The 16415-nt window shown below is 46.3% G+C and overlaps 1 protein-coding gene across 1 annotated transcript in view; it reads left to right on the top strand.

Annotated features, from left to right (window-relative positions):
* The window catches only part of snd1 (staphylococcal nuclease and tudor domain containing 1), a 1037556-nt gene that overhangs the window by 46471 nt on the left and 974670 nt on the right, over positions 1–16415 (top strand). Inside the window, exons 7-9 of the mRNA XM_086010590.1 lie at positions 1171–1329; positions 2678–2784; positions 15973–16063. Coding sequence (XP_085866716.1) covers positions 1171–1329; positions 2678–2784; positions 15973–16063 — 357 coding nt within the window. The remainder of the gene's footprint in view (positions 1–1170; positions 1330–2677; positions 2785–15972; positions 16064–16415) is intronic.

Genomic DNA, 16415 nt, shown 5'->3' with positions numbered 1-16415 from the left:
AAGGTATTGGTGAGACCGCACCTGGAATACTGCGTACAGTTTTGGTGTCCATACTTAAGAAAGGACATACTTGCTCTCGAGTCAGTACAAAGAAGGTTCACTCGGTTAATCCCGGGGATGAGGGGATGGACATATGAGGAGAGGTTGAGTAGATTGGGACTCTACTCATTGGAGTTCAGAAGAATGAGAGGCGATCTTATTGAAACATATAAGATTGTGAAGGGGTTGGATCGGGTGGATGCGGGGAAGATGTTCCCGATGATGGGTGAAACTAGAACTAGGGGGCATAGTCTTAGAATAAGGGGCTGCTCTTTCAAAACTGAGATGAGGAGGAACTACTTCACTCAGAGGGTGGTAGGTCCATGGAATATGCTGCCCCAAAAAGCTGTAGAAGCTACATCATTACATAAATTTAAAACAGAAATAGACAGTTTCCTAGAAGTAAAGGGAATTAAGGGTTACAGGGAGCGGGCAGGAATTTGGACATGAGCCTAGGTTCGGATCGGTCATGGCCCTGTGGGTAGCGGAGCGGGCCCAGGGGCCGTGTAGCCTGATCCTGCTCCTATTTCATGTGTCTAATTCTGTTGGATGCAGGAGATGGTTCTGTGATAGTGGATTGGCAGTTAGGATCAGATCAGCCATGATCTTATTGAATGGCGGAGCAGGCTCGAGGGGCCGATTGGCCTACTCCTGCTCCTATTTCTTATGTTCTTATGTAGAAAGCCCTTTGACCCATTAGATTACATAATTTCCCAATACCAGGCTTGCTATCTTTCCATTACAACTTTTAATATCTACCTGCACATGCAGACAAATCTGTTTAATGTATCCTCTGAAAAACGTCACCTCTGACATTACTGTACTGGCGTGCCTGCCTAGATAATATGCTTAAAGCTATAACCTCCTGTCCCAGAAACAAGAGTACGACCAATTGAGGTAAACTGACAGTACCCAATAGCTGTACGATAGTCTACTTTTACACACAATTTCTTTCTGGGTCACTGAAGTTAATTTATGTCAAATTTCTGTAGCATTGTTATTGCTATAGCTATAAGTATGCAATATCTTATGGCATTGCACTAAGAACAGCTGTGTTGCTCTTTCTGCAGTGGGCAGTAATCTACTAGTATACATCGAGTTTCTAATTCTTTCCTCTTTTTGTCTACGCAGTGCCCAACATTTAAACGTGAAGCTGATGGGGCAGAAACACCAGAACCATTTGCAGCTGAAGCAAAGTTTTTCACAGAATCGCGCCTTCTGCAAAGGGATGTCCAGATCATCTTGGAGAGTGTGCAGAATCAGGTCATTCTGGGCACCATCCTTCACCCGGTGAGTCTTGAGAAATGGACAGAATGACCCGACAGATGCTCTTCCTGTGCCATTTGGCAAAGATTGTGTGTACACGTGGGACAGAGAAATATCTGACAATTGGGAACATTCTTGTATTGGTACCAAGCTCTCGAAGGTCAGGCATAATGTGGATATTAGATAGAGTAAATTGCATTCTGCACTGTCCATCAAATATATCTAGGTCAGGAACAGCATGGATTAGACACAGGATAAATTTCTCTAGTCTATCCCATTGACCACTCTCAGATTTGCTGTAATATGGATGACATACATTTTTAAGCTCCCTCTACCGTGCCTGAAACTCTTGCATCTTATGACCTCTTCCTGAGAGTGTTGGATGGTTCCTCGAATGATAACTGACAACCTCGCCAAAGTGACATTTGAGCGTCTGTGCTATGAGTTTCGACAGGATGTTCAATCATAGGACTTTGGCAAACTCTTTCACATGACTGCTATTGTGCTGTGTCCTTGGAGTTAAAAGAATAGATGTACACTGTTCACTGCCCAGTTCCTCTTGGTACTGCAGATTTAATCATCTCAACAGATGAATGTTAATGTGTGGATGCAAAACATTGGCGTCTGATGAAAGTAATTTAGATTATGGTAGCCTGTAGATTTCACTATGCTCCCTTGTTTCTGCCAACATCTGTTTGACAGGTGACCGTCGGGGCAACTTGTGCTTTGTACCTTTTTATCTCATTTCCCTCCATCTTTTGAAGAACTTAACCCTTGCTTGGTGGGTCGCTTGCTGATCTCCCACAATTTGGACCCTCCTGCATGAAGAATCATGGGAGTGGACCTGTGTTCTTTCACCCCTTGGTGCACCATGTTGATATGTAGATGTGCTATGTTAGACTGGCTGAGAAGCTGTCTCATAGTGAGAAGCAAGATTGCAACCAGCTGAAGCTACTCAATTTTGCCATCTGCTGGGAAAAGCTGCTGCAGTCTGAAAATAGTCTGCTTCTAAGTGCTGGTGGTGCAGGAGAAAATAGGGGGAGTGGCATTGTGCTAGAAAAGAGCTGGGGGGAGGGGAAAACAGCAGAAGACTTGCACTGCTTTGTGGCACTAGCCCTCATTAAAGCGCTGAACAAAATGTAAACGGGAGCATGCCTCCTACCTCTGCTTTTCTGCTGGTTTGCACTGAGTATGACTGTTTTGGGCTTGACTTTTAAAAGGTGATGCACGGGAGTCTGCAACAAGCACAGGCAAGGGAAGGCACTGCTTGCTTTTCTGTGGGTGACATATCCAGAAGAATTGTTTCGGTTTATTTGCTTTTCTGTTTTTAAAAAACAGCACACACGTTAGATTCCTCTCATTTCATCCACAGAATGGTAATATCACCGAGCTGCTGCTTCGTGAAGGATTTGCTCGCTGTGTTGACTGGTCGATTGCAGTTTACACCCAGGGCCCAGAAAAACTCCGAGCGAGTGAAAGGTAAACTGTCAATTGGGAAATGGGAAATATTTTGTGGAACCCAAAAGGTAGTCAGAAATATAATGCTGAAATTATTTGAGAGCATTTAATGCATTGGGTAGACATAGTAAAATAGATTGCTTTTCTTGCGCCTCACATGTTTCGCTAGGAGCAATTGCTTGTACAGAGTAACAACAGAAAATGCTGGAAATACTCAGCAGGCCAGGCAGCATCTGTGGAGAAAGAGTTAACGTTTCAGGTCTAGGACCTAGAACTGGAAAAAGCTGGAGATGTAACAGATATTAAGCAGGTGCAGAGACAGGGGTTGGGGGGTGGGGGGGGGGGGGGGCGGCAGAGGGGAGGAAGGAATTGAAGGAATATCCTGTGCTTTTGTAAGAGGCAGGAAAGTTAAAATGTTGCAAATGGGAATGGCAAAAATCATACTGCATGAAAAATGGGGGCAGGGATAATTATCTGAAATTGTTGAACTCAATGTTGAGTCCGGCAGGCTGTAAAGTGCCCAATCGAAAGATGAGGTGCTGTTCCTCGAGCTTACGTTGAGCTTCATTGGAACAATGTAATAGGCCGAGGACAGAGAGATCAGAGTGGGAGTGAAGCGGTGAATTAAAGTGACAGGCGACCGAGAGCTCGGGGTCACCCTTACGGACTGAACGGAGGTGTTCCGCAAAGCGGTCGCCCAATCTGCGTTTGGTCTCCCCAATGTACAGGAGACCGCATCGTGAGCAGCGAATACAGTATATTAAATTGCAAGAGGTACAAGTAAATCGCTGTTTCACCTGGAAGGGGTGTTTGGGGCCCCTGGACAGTGGGAAGGGAGGAGGTAAAAAGGGCATGTGTTGCATCTCCTGCGCTTGCACGGGAAGGTGCCGGGCTGTTAGGGGTGATTGAGGAGTGGACCAGGGTGTCGGAGGGAGAGGTCCCTTTGGAATGCTGAAAGGTGAGGGGAAGATGTGTTTGGTGGTGGGATCACGTTGGTGGTGGAAATGACGTAGGATGATCCGTTGAATGTGGAGGCTGGTGGGGTGAAAGGTGAGGACAAGGGGGACCCTATTGTGGTTCGGGGGTGGGGGAGGGGCAGGGGTGGAGAGCAGAAGTACAGGAAATAGAACGGTACACGGTCAAGGGCCATGTCAACCACAGTAGAGGGGAATCCTCGGTTGAGGAAAAAAGGAAGACATGTCGGAAGCACTAGTATGGAAGGTGGCTTAGTCAGAACAGACGCGGCGGAGACACTGGGAGAATGGAATAGAGTCCTTACAGGAAGCAAGGTGGGAAGAAGTGTAGTCCAGGTAGCTGTGGGAGTCGGTGGGCTTGTAGTGGATGTTTGTCGAAAGCCGATCGCCAGAAATGCAGACGAAGTCGAGGAAGGGAAGGGAAGAGTCGGAGATGGACCATGTGAAGGTGAGGGAAGGGTGGAAATTGGAAGTCCAAGTGAATGAACTTATCTAGTTCAGGGGCGAGAGCAGGAAACGGCACCCGAGTAGGACTGGAACAAAGAATGTTCCACATATCCCATGAACAGGCAGGCATAGCTAGGGCCCATGCAGGTTCCCATAGCAACACCTTTAATTTGGAGGAAGTGAGTGGAGTCAAAGGAGAAGTTGTTCAATGTGAGAACAAGTTCAGCCAGGCGGAGGAGGGTGGTGGTGGATGGGGACTGGTTGGGCCGCTGTTCAAGGAAGAAACGGAGCGCCCGAAGGCCGTCCTGGTGGAGGATGGAGGTGTAGAGGGATTGGACGCCCATAGTGGAAAGGACGGTTGGGGCCAGGAAACTGGAAACTGTTAGTGACGGAGGGCGTCGGAAGAGTCGCGAATGTAGGTGGGAAGAGACTGGACAAGGGGAGAAAAAAGAGCCGAGATAGGAAGAGATAAGTTCCGTGGGGCAAGAACAGGATTCCCCTCTACTGTGGTCGACACGGCCCTTGACCGTGTCCGTTCTATTTCCCGCACTTCTGCTCTCACCCCTTCCCCTCCACCCCCAGAACCACGATAGGGTTCCCCTTGTTCTCACCTTTCACCCCACCAGCCTCCACATTCAACGGATCATCCTCCGCCATTTCCGCCACCTCCAACGTGATCCCACCACCAAACACATCTTCCCCCTCATATCCCCTTTCAGCATTCTGAAGGGACCGCTCCCTCCGCGACACCCTGGTCCACTCCTCAATCACCCCCAACAGCCCTCCCCCTTCGCCCGGCACCTTCCCGTGCAAGCGCAGGAGATGCAACACCTGCCCTTTTACCTCCACCCTTCCCACTGTCCAGGGCCCCAAACACCCCTTCCAGGTGAAACAGCGATTTACTTGTACTTCTTGCAATTTAATATACTGTGTTCGCTGTTCACGATGCGGTCTCCTGTACATTGGGGAGACCAAGCGCAGATTGGGCGACCGCTTTGCAGAACACCTCCATTCAGTCCGTAAGGGTGACCCCGAGCTTCCGGTTGCCTGTCACTTTAATTCACCGCTTCACTCCCACTCTGATCTCTCTGTCCTCGGGCTATTGCATTGTTCCAATGAAGCTCAACGTAAGCTCGAGGAACAGCACCTCATCTTTCGATTAGGCACTTTACAGCCTGCCGGACTCAACATTGAGTTCAACAATTTCAGATAATTATCCCTGCCCCCATTTTTCATGCAGTATGATTTTTTGCCACTCCCATTTGCAACATTTTAACTTTTTGCCTCTTACAAAAGCACAGGATGTTCCTTCAATTCCGTCCACCTCCAAGGTGCTACAGATGGATGACCCTAGTGCGTCAGGGCAAGTAGACCCTCAACTAAAGGGTTACCATCCTTGAAGATCTACTGGTTATCATTATTTATTCTTCGTAATGTTCTCAGGTTTTTTTAAAAGACCTTAAAATCCATAGATTTAAAAGCACAAAATAGTTAAACACCTAACAAGAACCTTGTTTTCCTACTCACATCTGCAGTATTTTGCTATTATATGCTTGTAGAGTGATCAGCTGAGGTTACATAGATACATAGAAGATAGGAGCAGGAGTAGGCCATTCGGCCCTTCGTGCCTGCTCCGCCATTTAATGAGATCATGGCTGATCCTTTAATTCAGTATCCCGTCCCCGCCTTCTCTCCGTAACCCTTAACCCCTTTTGCCCGTAGAAATATATCTAATTCCCTCTTAAATATATTTAATGAGCTGGCGTACACTGCCCTCTGTGGCAATGAGTTCCACAGGTTCACCACTCTCTGAGTGAAGAAATTCCCCCTCATCTCTGTCCTAAATGGTTTAGCCCTTATCCTTAAATTATGTCCTCTAGTTCTGTTTTCACCCGCCAAGGGAAACATTCCTTCTGCATCCAGTCTGTCTAGACCTGTCAGAATTTTATACACTTCTATGAGGTCCCCTCTCAATCTTCTAAACTCCAGTGTGTACATCCCTAAACTACATAGTCTCTCCTCATAGGTCATTCCCGCCATTCCTGGTATCAGCCTGGTGAATCGCCGCTGCACCCCCTCCATGGCAAGAACATCCTTCCTCAGATGAGGCGACCAAAAACTGTACACAGTACTCGAGGTGTGGTCTCACCAGTGCCCTGTACAGCTGCAGCAAGGTATCCCTGTTCCTGTATTCTAACCCTTTTGCTATGAAGGCCAGCATACCGTTTGCCTTCTTGACCGCCTGTTGCACCTGCATGCTCGCCTTCAGTGACTGGTGTACAAGAACACCCAGGTCTCTCTGTACTTCCCCCTCTCCCAATCTATTGCCATTTAAATAATAATTTGCCCTCCCGTTCCTGCACCCAAGGTGGATAACTTCGCACTTGTCCACATTATAGTGCATCTGCCATTTATCCGCCCAATCGCCCAGTCTGTCCAAATCGCTCTGGAGCTTCCTGTCTCTTCCTCTGAGCCCACCCCACCTCCTAGTTTAGTGTCGTCTGCAAATTTGGAAATGCTGCATCCGACTCCCTGATCCAGGTCATTAATGTAAATTGTGAACAGCTGGGGCCCAGGACAGATCCCTGTGGTACCCCACTTGTTACTGCCTGCCATTCAGAAAATGAGCCGTTTATTCCAACTCTCTGTTTTCTATCTGACAGCCAGTTCCCTATCCACGCCAAAACTTTCCCCTTTATCCCATGAGCCTCAATTTTCCATGCTAATCTTTTATGTGGGACCTTATCGAAGGCCTTTTGGAAGTCCAGGTACACCACATCTACTGGCTCTCCCCATCTATTCTACCAGTTACTCCCTCAAAAAATCCAATAGATTAGTCAAGCACGATTTACCCTTTGTAAATCCATGTTGACTCTGTCCTATCCTGTCCCCATTTGCTAAGTGCTCCGCTATTTCATCCTTAATGATGGACTCCAGCATTTTGCCCACAACTGATGTAAGGCTTACAGGTCTGTAATTACCTGCTTTTTCCCTACCCCCCTTTTTGAATAGTGGGGTAACGTTAGCTACCCTCCAATCCATCGGCACTGTTCCCGAGTCTAATGAATTCTGAAAAATCATCCTTAGTGCATCCGCTATCTCTAGGGCCACCTCCTTCAGTACCCTAGGATGCATGTTATCAGGCCCTGGGGATTTGTCCACCTTCAATCCCTTTAGCTTCCTTAACACCATATCCTTAGAGATATTGATTTGCGTCAGTTCCTCCTTTGCCAATGTCCCTATTTTTCCCGATATCCCAGGGAGGTTTTTTGTGTCTTCCTTCGTAAAGACTGACCCAAAGTATGCATTTAGTTGATCTGCCATTTCCTTATTTCCCATTATATATTCCCCCGTATCTGACTGCAATGGACCAACTTTGGTTTTCACCAGTCTTTTCCTTTTGATATATTTAGGGTGGGGGGGGGGGGGGTCAAAATTTTTATGGGCTACTTGAGGAATTCTTCTGTGAATTAGGAAGCAATGTAATCATAATGTTGTGATAGGGAGCATGGATATTACACTCCCAGTAATATGCAGAAGTGCATGGTATAACTGTGCCTTTTGTTGTGTATTTGGTGTGACCGTTTGGGCTCTACAGGTATTCTCTGCATCCCCAGGCTAGAGAGGGAATAATCAGTTGTGGTTCCTGCATGTTATTGATCGATCCCAGTGGAAAGTGTGTATGAATGTATATTGGGTGAAGACTAGATCAAGCTCATCTGTTGTGCTCGCCCCTATCCCTCTCCCATCAGATGAGTAATCAATTGGAATGAGGTACTGGAAGGTGAGCAGTGCCCATTGGACTGTTCCCAATGGAGTTGGTGCCTGGAATGGAGGAGAGGAATTCTCTAGCCCACAGGGCTGTGGATGTTCAGCCAATGAGTATATTCGAGACTCAGATCGATAAAGTTTTGGACTCTAGGGGAATCGAGGGATATGGGGATCGGGAGAGAAAATGGAGTTGAGGTCAAAGATCAGCCATGATCTTACTGAATGGTGGAGCAGGCTCGAGGGGCTGTATGGCCTGCTCCTGCTCCTATTCATTACAGTCATTCTTATGTGCTCAAATATGTAATGTAAAAGGATTTTGTTTACACGCACTTCCCCCATCACCCAACCGCCCTAATCCTCTGATTTTTCACTTTTGGAAGGAATCGTAAGTCAAATCTCCTCGAAGCTGAATGCCAATGTTGGGAGGAGGTGTTTAAGTGAGGGGGCGGTGTTGATGCTTTCCTGTGTGTGTTTTTTAATATATGCATTGTGTTTGAGTTAGGACTGGATCAACATCAGTGGATTATCGGGTTGAAACTGGTGTTTGGGAAGTGAACTTGCAGGACCCAGGAAATATCTGTGCAGTGTTTTGTTAAAATAATGTTCACATATAGGTGTGAAATATTCCTTTTGAACTGTTCTGAGTTATGTCTGAATTCTGGAGGTCACCAGGTGGTTTTGTAATGTCCAGTCCAATAACTATGAATTAGATCAAATAAAATACAGTGGAGTGGTGAACAAGCTGTGCTTGCTCACCACCTAGTGGCAGAAGGCAGTGGTCTGGAGTGCTGCAGTGCATGAACAGAATGAGGGTTGAATGGAAAAGGAAGCCATCTTGTAGTTGAATTATTGCTCTGTTCAGTGGTCCCTCTATGGGGCCGATGTAGGTATCGTCGTAGCATAGTGCCACCCACTTTAGAGTCGCCAAGCTCCTGAAATTTGATTGGGTCAACTCTTTCTCCCTGTCTCTTCCCACTTAAGATATCCTGTTCAAAGCAGCTGCATTTAGAGCAAGTTTGATGGTTTAGGCACTTTTTGTTCTTTTACTCCTGCAAAATTTCTCCACAAGCTGCTCTTCTGGAGTAAGAAGCATGTCCCCCTCCCTAGTGTAGAGATTCTACAGGCAGCTGTTTCCCCCACTGTTGGATCTGGAATCGTGCTGTCTTCTTCAGTGCACTTACACACTGAGGAGCTCCACAGCTTGTTAAACACAGAATACAACATTCTAACTGTGTGGCTGTTTCTCATTCCGACACACTGTTCCAGTGCCTTTGCATTGATGATTGATCAGCTCTCTTATTATGAGCCTGTGTATGAGTTTTATTTTTTTTGAGGTGCTACATCAACTTGTCACATATGACAAGCCCTCAGAATTTAAAATACACTTGCAATAAAGATGTGTACGTTGCGCTCAGCTGCTTGCATATGAACAGAACATCAGAAATAGGAGCAGGAGTAGGCCACTCGCCCCTTCGAGCCTGCTCCGCCATTCAATGAGATCATGGCTAATCTTCTACCTCAACTCCACCTTCCCACACTATCCCCATATCCCTTGGTTCCCAAAAATCTATCGCTGTCTGTCTTGAATATACTCAATGACTGAGCATCCACAGCCCTCTGGGGTAGAGAATTCCAAAGATTCACAACCTTTTGAGTGAAGAAATTTCTCCTTGTCTCAAACCTAAATGGCCAGCCCCTTATTCTGAGAATGTGACCCCTAGTTCTAGACACTCCAGCCAGGGGAAGCAGCCTCTTAGTACCTGGCCCTCAGGATCTTCTGTTTCAAGGAGTTCACCGTTCATTCTTCTGAACTCGAGAGAATATAGACCCATTCTACTCAATCTCCTCACAGGACAGTCCTCTCATCCCAGGGATCAATCTAGTGAACCTTTCTTGCACCGCCACTAAGGCAAGTATCAAAACCAATGCATCCACGATCTCTGTAGTCTCCTCTTTTAAAACCCTGGAATGTAGGTCATCAGGTCCAGGGGATTTGTTGGATTTTAGTTCCATTAATTTCTCTAGTACTATTTCTTAATGCTAATTTCTTTAAGTTCCTCATTCTCACTAGATCCTTGGTTCCCCACTATTTCCAGAGTTTTGTCTCATCTTCTGTGAAGACAGATACAAAGTATTTGTTTAATGTCTCTGCCATTTCCTTATTCCCCATTATAATTTCTCATCTCTGCCTGTAATCTCTCTTATACATTCCTATTGAAGCTTTTACAATCTGTTTTTGTGTCTCGCTAGTTTACTCTCATTCTCTTTTCTCTTTCTTTATCAATTTCTTGGTCCTCCTTTGCTGAATTCTAAAATCCTCCCAATCCTCAGGCTTACTATTTTTGACAACCTTTGTTGTTGGTTACTACATGGACCACAACAACTGGATCCTCCCTGTCCCACTCAAGTTCTTCTCCAGCCACGAGGAGATATCCTTAACCCTTGCAGGCAACGCAGCCTTCGGCACTCCTGGTCATGGCTGCAGAGAATAGTATCTATCCCCTTGATTATACTGTTCCCCTACTACTAAAACATTCCTTTTCACTTCTCTTTCTCCCCCCTCCCCTTGCACCCTGACTTGAATGGCTTCCTGTACCATGGTGCTGTGGTCAGTTTGCCCATCCACCCTGCAGACTTTGCCCTCATCCACACAGGCAGCAAAAACATCGTATCTGTTGGATAAGGGCAAAGGTCGAGGCTCCTCCAACACTGCACCTGGGGTCCTCTTGCCTGTCTGAGTCAGTCATACCCTCCTGTCCCTGACCACTAACCAGACCTGTACCACAACCTAACCTAAGGAGTGTGACTTCCTCCTGGATCAAGGTGTCCAGTAACTCTTTCCCCTTCCCTGATGCCCTGCCATGTCTGCACCTTGGACTCCAACTCAATAACTGAGCTGAGGTTCCTTGAGATGCAGGCACTTACTGCAGATGTAGTTGTCCAGGATCGCAATGTTTTCCACAAACTCCCACATGCTGCACTGCCGTCCCTATCTAACCTTGTTTTATTTATTTAATTAAAGTTTATGTATTTAATCAACAGCTTCTAGTTCCGGCATGGACAGGTTGGGCCGAATGGCCTGTTTCTGTGCTGTATATCCTATGTTTTTAGTTTTTTTAACTCATTACTTTATCTAGTTTAAGCTGTAGGTAGATTAAATTAACATGAGCCACTTACACAGAAACATAGAAAAATAGGAGCAGGAGTAGGCCATTCGGCCCCTCGAGCCTGCTCCGCCATCCAATGAGATCATGGCTGATCATCCAAATTCAGTACCCTGTCCCTGCCTTCTCCCCATATCCCTTGATCCCTTTAGCCTTAAATATATCTAATGAATTGGCCTCAACTGCCTTCTGTGGTAGAGAATTCCACAGGTTCGCCACTCTCTGGGTGAAGAAATTCCTCCTCATCTCTGTTCTAAATGGCTTACCCCTTATCTTTAGACTGTGACCCCTGGTTCTGGACTCCCTGGCCATCGGGAACATCCTGCACCTAGTCTGTCTAGTTCTGATAGGATTTTATAAGTTTCAATGAGATCCCCTCTCATTCTTCTAAACTCCAGTGAGTATAAGCCCAATCGACCCAATCTCTCCTCATACGTCACTCCTGCCATCCCAGGTATCAGCCTGGTGAATCTTCGCTGCACTCCCTCCATGGCAAGAACATCCTTCCTCAGATAAGGCGACCAAAACTGCACACAATACGCAAGGTGTGGTCTCACCAAGGCCCTGTACAACTGCAACAAGACATCCTTGTTCCTGTACTTGAACCCCCTCGCTATGAAGGCCAACATTCCATTTGCCTTCTTAACCGCCTGCTGCACCTGCATGCTTACCTTCAGCGACTGGTGCACAAGGACACCCAGGTCTCGTTGCACTTCCCCTTCTCCCAATCTATTGCCATTCAGATGATCTGCCTTCCTGTTTTTGCCACCAAAGTGGATAACCTCGCATTTATCCACATTATACTGCATCTGCCCAATCACCCAACCTGTCCAAATTATACTGGAGTTTCTCGGCATCCTCCTCACGGCACACACGCCCACCCAGCTTTGTGTCATCTGCAAACTTGGAGATATTACATCTAGTTCCCTCGTCTAGATCATTAATATATATTGTGAATAGCTGGGGTCCAAGGACCGATCCCTGCGGTACCCCACTAGTCACTGCCTGCCACTCGGAAAAAGACCCGTTTATTCCAACTCTTTGCTTCCTGTCTGCCAACCAGTTCTCTATCCAAGTCAGTACCTTGCCCCCAATCCCATATGCCTTAACTTTACATGCTAATCTCTTATGCGGAACCTTATTGAAAGCCTTCTGAAAGTCCAAATACACCACATCCACTGGTTTTCCCTTATCTATTTTACCAGTTACATCCTCACAAAATTCCAGTAGATTAGTCAAGCACAATTTACCTTTTGTAAATCCATGTTGACTTCATCCGATCCTGTCACTGTTTTCCAAGTGCTCTGCTATTACATCTTTTATAATGGACTCTAGCATTTTCCCACTACCGATGTCAGGCTTACCGGTCTATAATTCCCTGTTTTCTCTCTACCACCTTTTTTTGAATAGTGGGGTAACATTAGCTACCCTCCAATCCCTGGGAACTGTTCCAGAGTCTATAGAATTTTGGAAGATGACCAGCAATGCATCTGCTATTTCTAGGGCCACTTCCTTGAGTGCCATAGGATGTAGATTATCAGGCTCTGGGGATTTATCGGCATTCAATCCCGTCAATTTCCCTAACAATACTGATTTCATTCAGTTCCTCCCCCTCGTTAGACCTTATGTTCCCTGACATCTCTGGGAGGTTATTTGTGTCCTCCTTTGTGAAGACAGACCCAAAGTATGTATTTAATTGGTCTGCCATTTCTTTGTTCCCCATTATAAATTCCCCAGATTCTGACTGCAAGGGACCTACGCTTGACTTCACCAATCTTTTTCTCTTCACATATCTATAGAAGCTTTTACAGTCAGTTTTTATGTTCCCTGAAAGCTTACTCTCGTACTCTATTTTCCCCCTCTTAATTAATCCCTTTGTCCTCCTTTGTTGAATCCTAAACTGCTCCCAATCCTCTGGTTTGCTGCTTTTTCTGGCCAATTTATATGTCCTCTCCTTGAATCTTATGCTATCCCTAATTTCCCTTGTTAGCCACGGTTGATTCACCATTTTTGTTTTATTTTTATGCCAAACCGGGATGAACAAATTCTGTAGTTCACCCATGCAATCTTTAAATGTTTGCCATTGCCTATCCACCATCAACCCTTTGAGTGACAGTCCCCAATTAATCCTACCCAACTCGCGCCTCATACCATTGTAGTTTCCTTTATTTAAATTCAGGACCCTAGTCTCTGAGTCAAATACTTCACTCTCCATCTTAATGAAGAATTCGATCATATGATCGCTACGCCTCACATAACAAGATTGTTAATTATTCCTTTCTCATTACATAATATCCAGTCTAAGATGGCGTGATCTCTAGTTGGTTCCTCGACATATTGGTCCAGGAAACCACCCCGTACACACTCCAGGAATTCCTCCTCCACAGTATTGTTACTAATTTGGTTAGCCCAATCTACATGTAGATTAAAGTCACCCATGATGACGGCTGTGCCCTTATTGCACGCGCCTCTAATTTCCCGTTTAATGCCATCCCCAGCCTCTGCATTACTGTTTGGGGGTCTGTATACAACTCCCACTAATGTTTTCTGTCCCTTGGTATTTCTCAGCTCTACCCATACAGATTCTACATCATCAGAGCTAATATCCTTCCTTACAATTGTTAATCTCCTCTTTAACCAGCAATGCTACCCCACCTTCTTTTCCTTTTTGTCTGTCTTTCCTGAATATTGAATATCCCTGGATGTTGAGTTCCCAGCCCTGGTCACCCTGGAGCCATGGTTCCGTAATCCCAATCATATCACATCTGTTTACGTCTATTTGCACAGCTAATTCATCCACCTTATTACGAATGCTCCTCACATTAAGACACAAGCCTTCAGGCTTGTTTTTTTTTTAACACTCTTAGATCTTTTAGAATTATTATTTACTGTGGCCATGTTTGATTTAAACCCTTGATTACTCTGACTGCCACTTTTGCTTTTTTCCTTCCTGTCTTTTGCTTTTATCCTTGTTTCCCTTTCCTCTTTCTCCCTGCACAGGTTCCCAACCCCCTGCCATTTTAGTTTTAAACCCTCCCCCACAGCACTAGCAAACGCTCCCCCTAGGACATCAGTCCCAGTCCTGCCCGGGCGCAAACCGTCTGTTTTTGTACTGGTCCCACCTCCCCCAGAACTGGTTCCAATGTCCCAGGAATTTGAATCCCTCCCCCTTGCACCATTCCTCTAGCCACGTATTCATCTGAAATATCCTTCTATTTCTACTCTGACTAGCACGTGGCACTGGTAGCAATCCTGAGATTACTACCTTTTTGAGGTCCTATTTTTAAATTTACCTCCTAACTCCTTATATTCAGCTTTTAGGACCTCATCCCGGTTTTTACCTATATCGTTGGTACCTATATGCACCACGACAACTGGCTGTACACACTCCCCTTCCGAAATGCTCTGTAGCCGCTCCGAGACATCCTTGACCCTTGCACCAGGGAGGCAACATACCATCCTGAAGTTTCGTTTGCAGCTGCAGAAACGCCTATCTATTCCCCTTACAATAGAATCCCCTATCACTATAGCTCTCCCACTCTTTTTCCTCCCGTCCTGTGCAGCAGAACCACCTCTGGTGCCAGGAAGTTGGCTGCTGCTGCCTTCCTCTGATAAGCCACCTCCCTCACCAATATCCAAAGCGGTATATCTGTTTGAGAGGGGGATGGTCACAGGGGACCCCTGCACTACCTGCCTGCGCCTACTACTCTGCCTGGTGGTCACCCAGTCTCTTCCTGCCTGTGCAGCCTTTACCTGCGGTGTGACCAACTCCCTAAACGTGCTATCCACGACGTCCTCAGCATCGCGAATGCTCCAGTATGTATCCATTTGCAGCTCCAGCGCCGCATGTGGTCTGCCAGTAGCTGCAGCTGGATACACTTCCTGCACACATGGTCAATACGATCATGGCTGATCTTCTGTCTCAATACCGTATTCCCGCTCTCTCCCTGTATCCCTTGATGCCTTTTGTGTCTAGAAATCTATCTATCTCAAATATATTCAATGAGACTTGGCCTCCACAGCAATCTGTGGTAGAGAATTCCACAGGTTCACCACCCTCTGAGTGAAGAAATTTCTCCTCATCTCAGTCCGAAATGTCCTACCCCATATCCTGAGACTGAAGTTCAAAGTGCTCGTCCTGCCTTCAGTCATGTTGGCATTGTGCACCTCAAATGGTGGCTGCTTCAAGGATCTCTACTTCCATGCAGCAATCGGGAGATTCTGCAGACATGTATTTCTCTCTTAACTGATGCAGCCTCACATAGCCAGAAGCACATTACGGGCTGAGCTTAGCATAGCGTGGGGATGCTTGAATCCCTGCTGACTTCTAGAGGTGGACATTGGACCTATCTGAGCTGCTTCTGTTGCAATAGTAATCGGTTGCTACGCACCAGGAGCAGCTCCGATAGATGCAATGTCCACCTCTATAAACCCGGCAGGGATTTAAACATATCTGAGATTTCCCCATGATGCCTCTCCTCTGGCTGTGCAAGGGTGCATCGGTGGCTCTCTTTCTTGGCCAGCACACCCTCCTCGTGCACCCATTCCCCAATGACCTCACCGTGCCTCCCAGTTAGGGAGTCTCTGTTTTTTGAACGCGCTGTACAGTTTTGTTGCACTGTACTTCCAGGAGAAAACAATGACCCATTGAAATTGTTGATCGCAGTTTAGCGTAAGTTGGGAACCATGCCTTTTTTAAAAACTTCACACCCTGAACCTTTTTAAGGTTTGGGGGGAGTGGTTTCTAGTCTGGTGCTGCTGCGCGGTCACCACCTCTGCTGACTTGGCTGGCCTCCTCTGTAGCTGATGGTAAATCATCATACACTTACCAATACTCTCTCACATGTTGACAGATCTGCCAAAGAACGCAAAGTCCGGATTTGGAAAGATTATGTGGCTCCAACAGCTAACATGGACCAAAAGGACAAGCATTTTGTGGCCAAGGTTGGTGTCCATTACTGTAAATCGGCAGTGAGGAGTGGTTAAATGTGCAATTGTTTTTTTTCTAAAGTATATATTATCTCCTTGTTTTGAATTGCCCATGTCATGTGGATGTCCTGCTCCCAAGCTTCACTGGTGCGGACTGTAAATGACCACGGGGTGATGTAAGAATATGGTTCTGCAGCGATGATGCATTCTAATTTTTTTTCCTCTCCCTCACTCTGTTTTGGGTGGGGTGGGGTGGTACCTTCCTGTGGTTGTGTATGATTTACCATCAGCTACAGAGGAGGCCAGCCAAGTCAGCTGAGGTGGTGATCGCTCAGCAGCACCAGACTAGAAACCACTTCTCCCAACC

This window comes from Somniosus microcephalus, chromosome 17 (genome assembly GCF_052327205.1).
Source record: "Somniosus microcephalus isolate GS21.2 chromosome 17, FLI_Smic_1.0, whole genome shotgun sequence".
Taxonomy (NCBI): Eukaryota; Metazoa; Chordata; class Chondrichthyes; order Squaliformes; family Somniosidae; genus Somniosus; species Somniosus microcephalus.
Note: the sequence above shows the minus strand (reverse complement) of the source record. Positions and strands in the feature narration are given on the sequence as shown.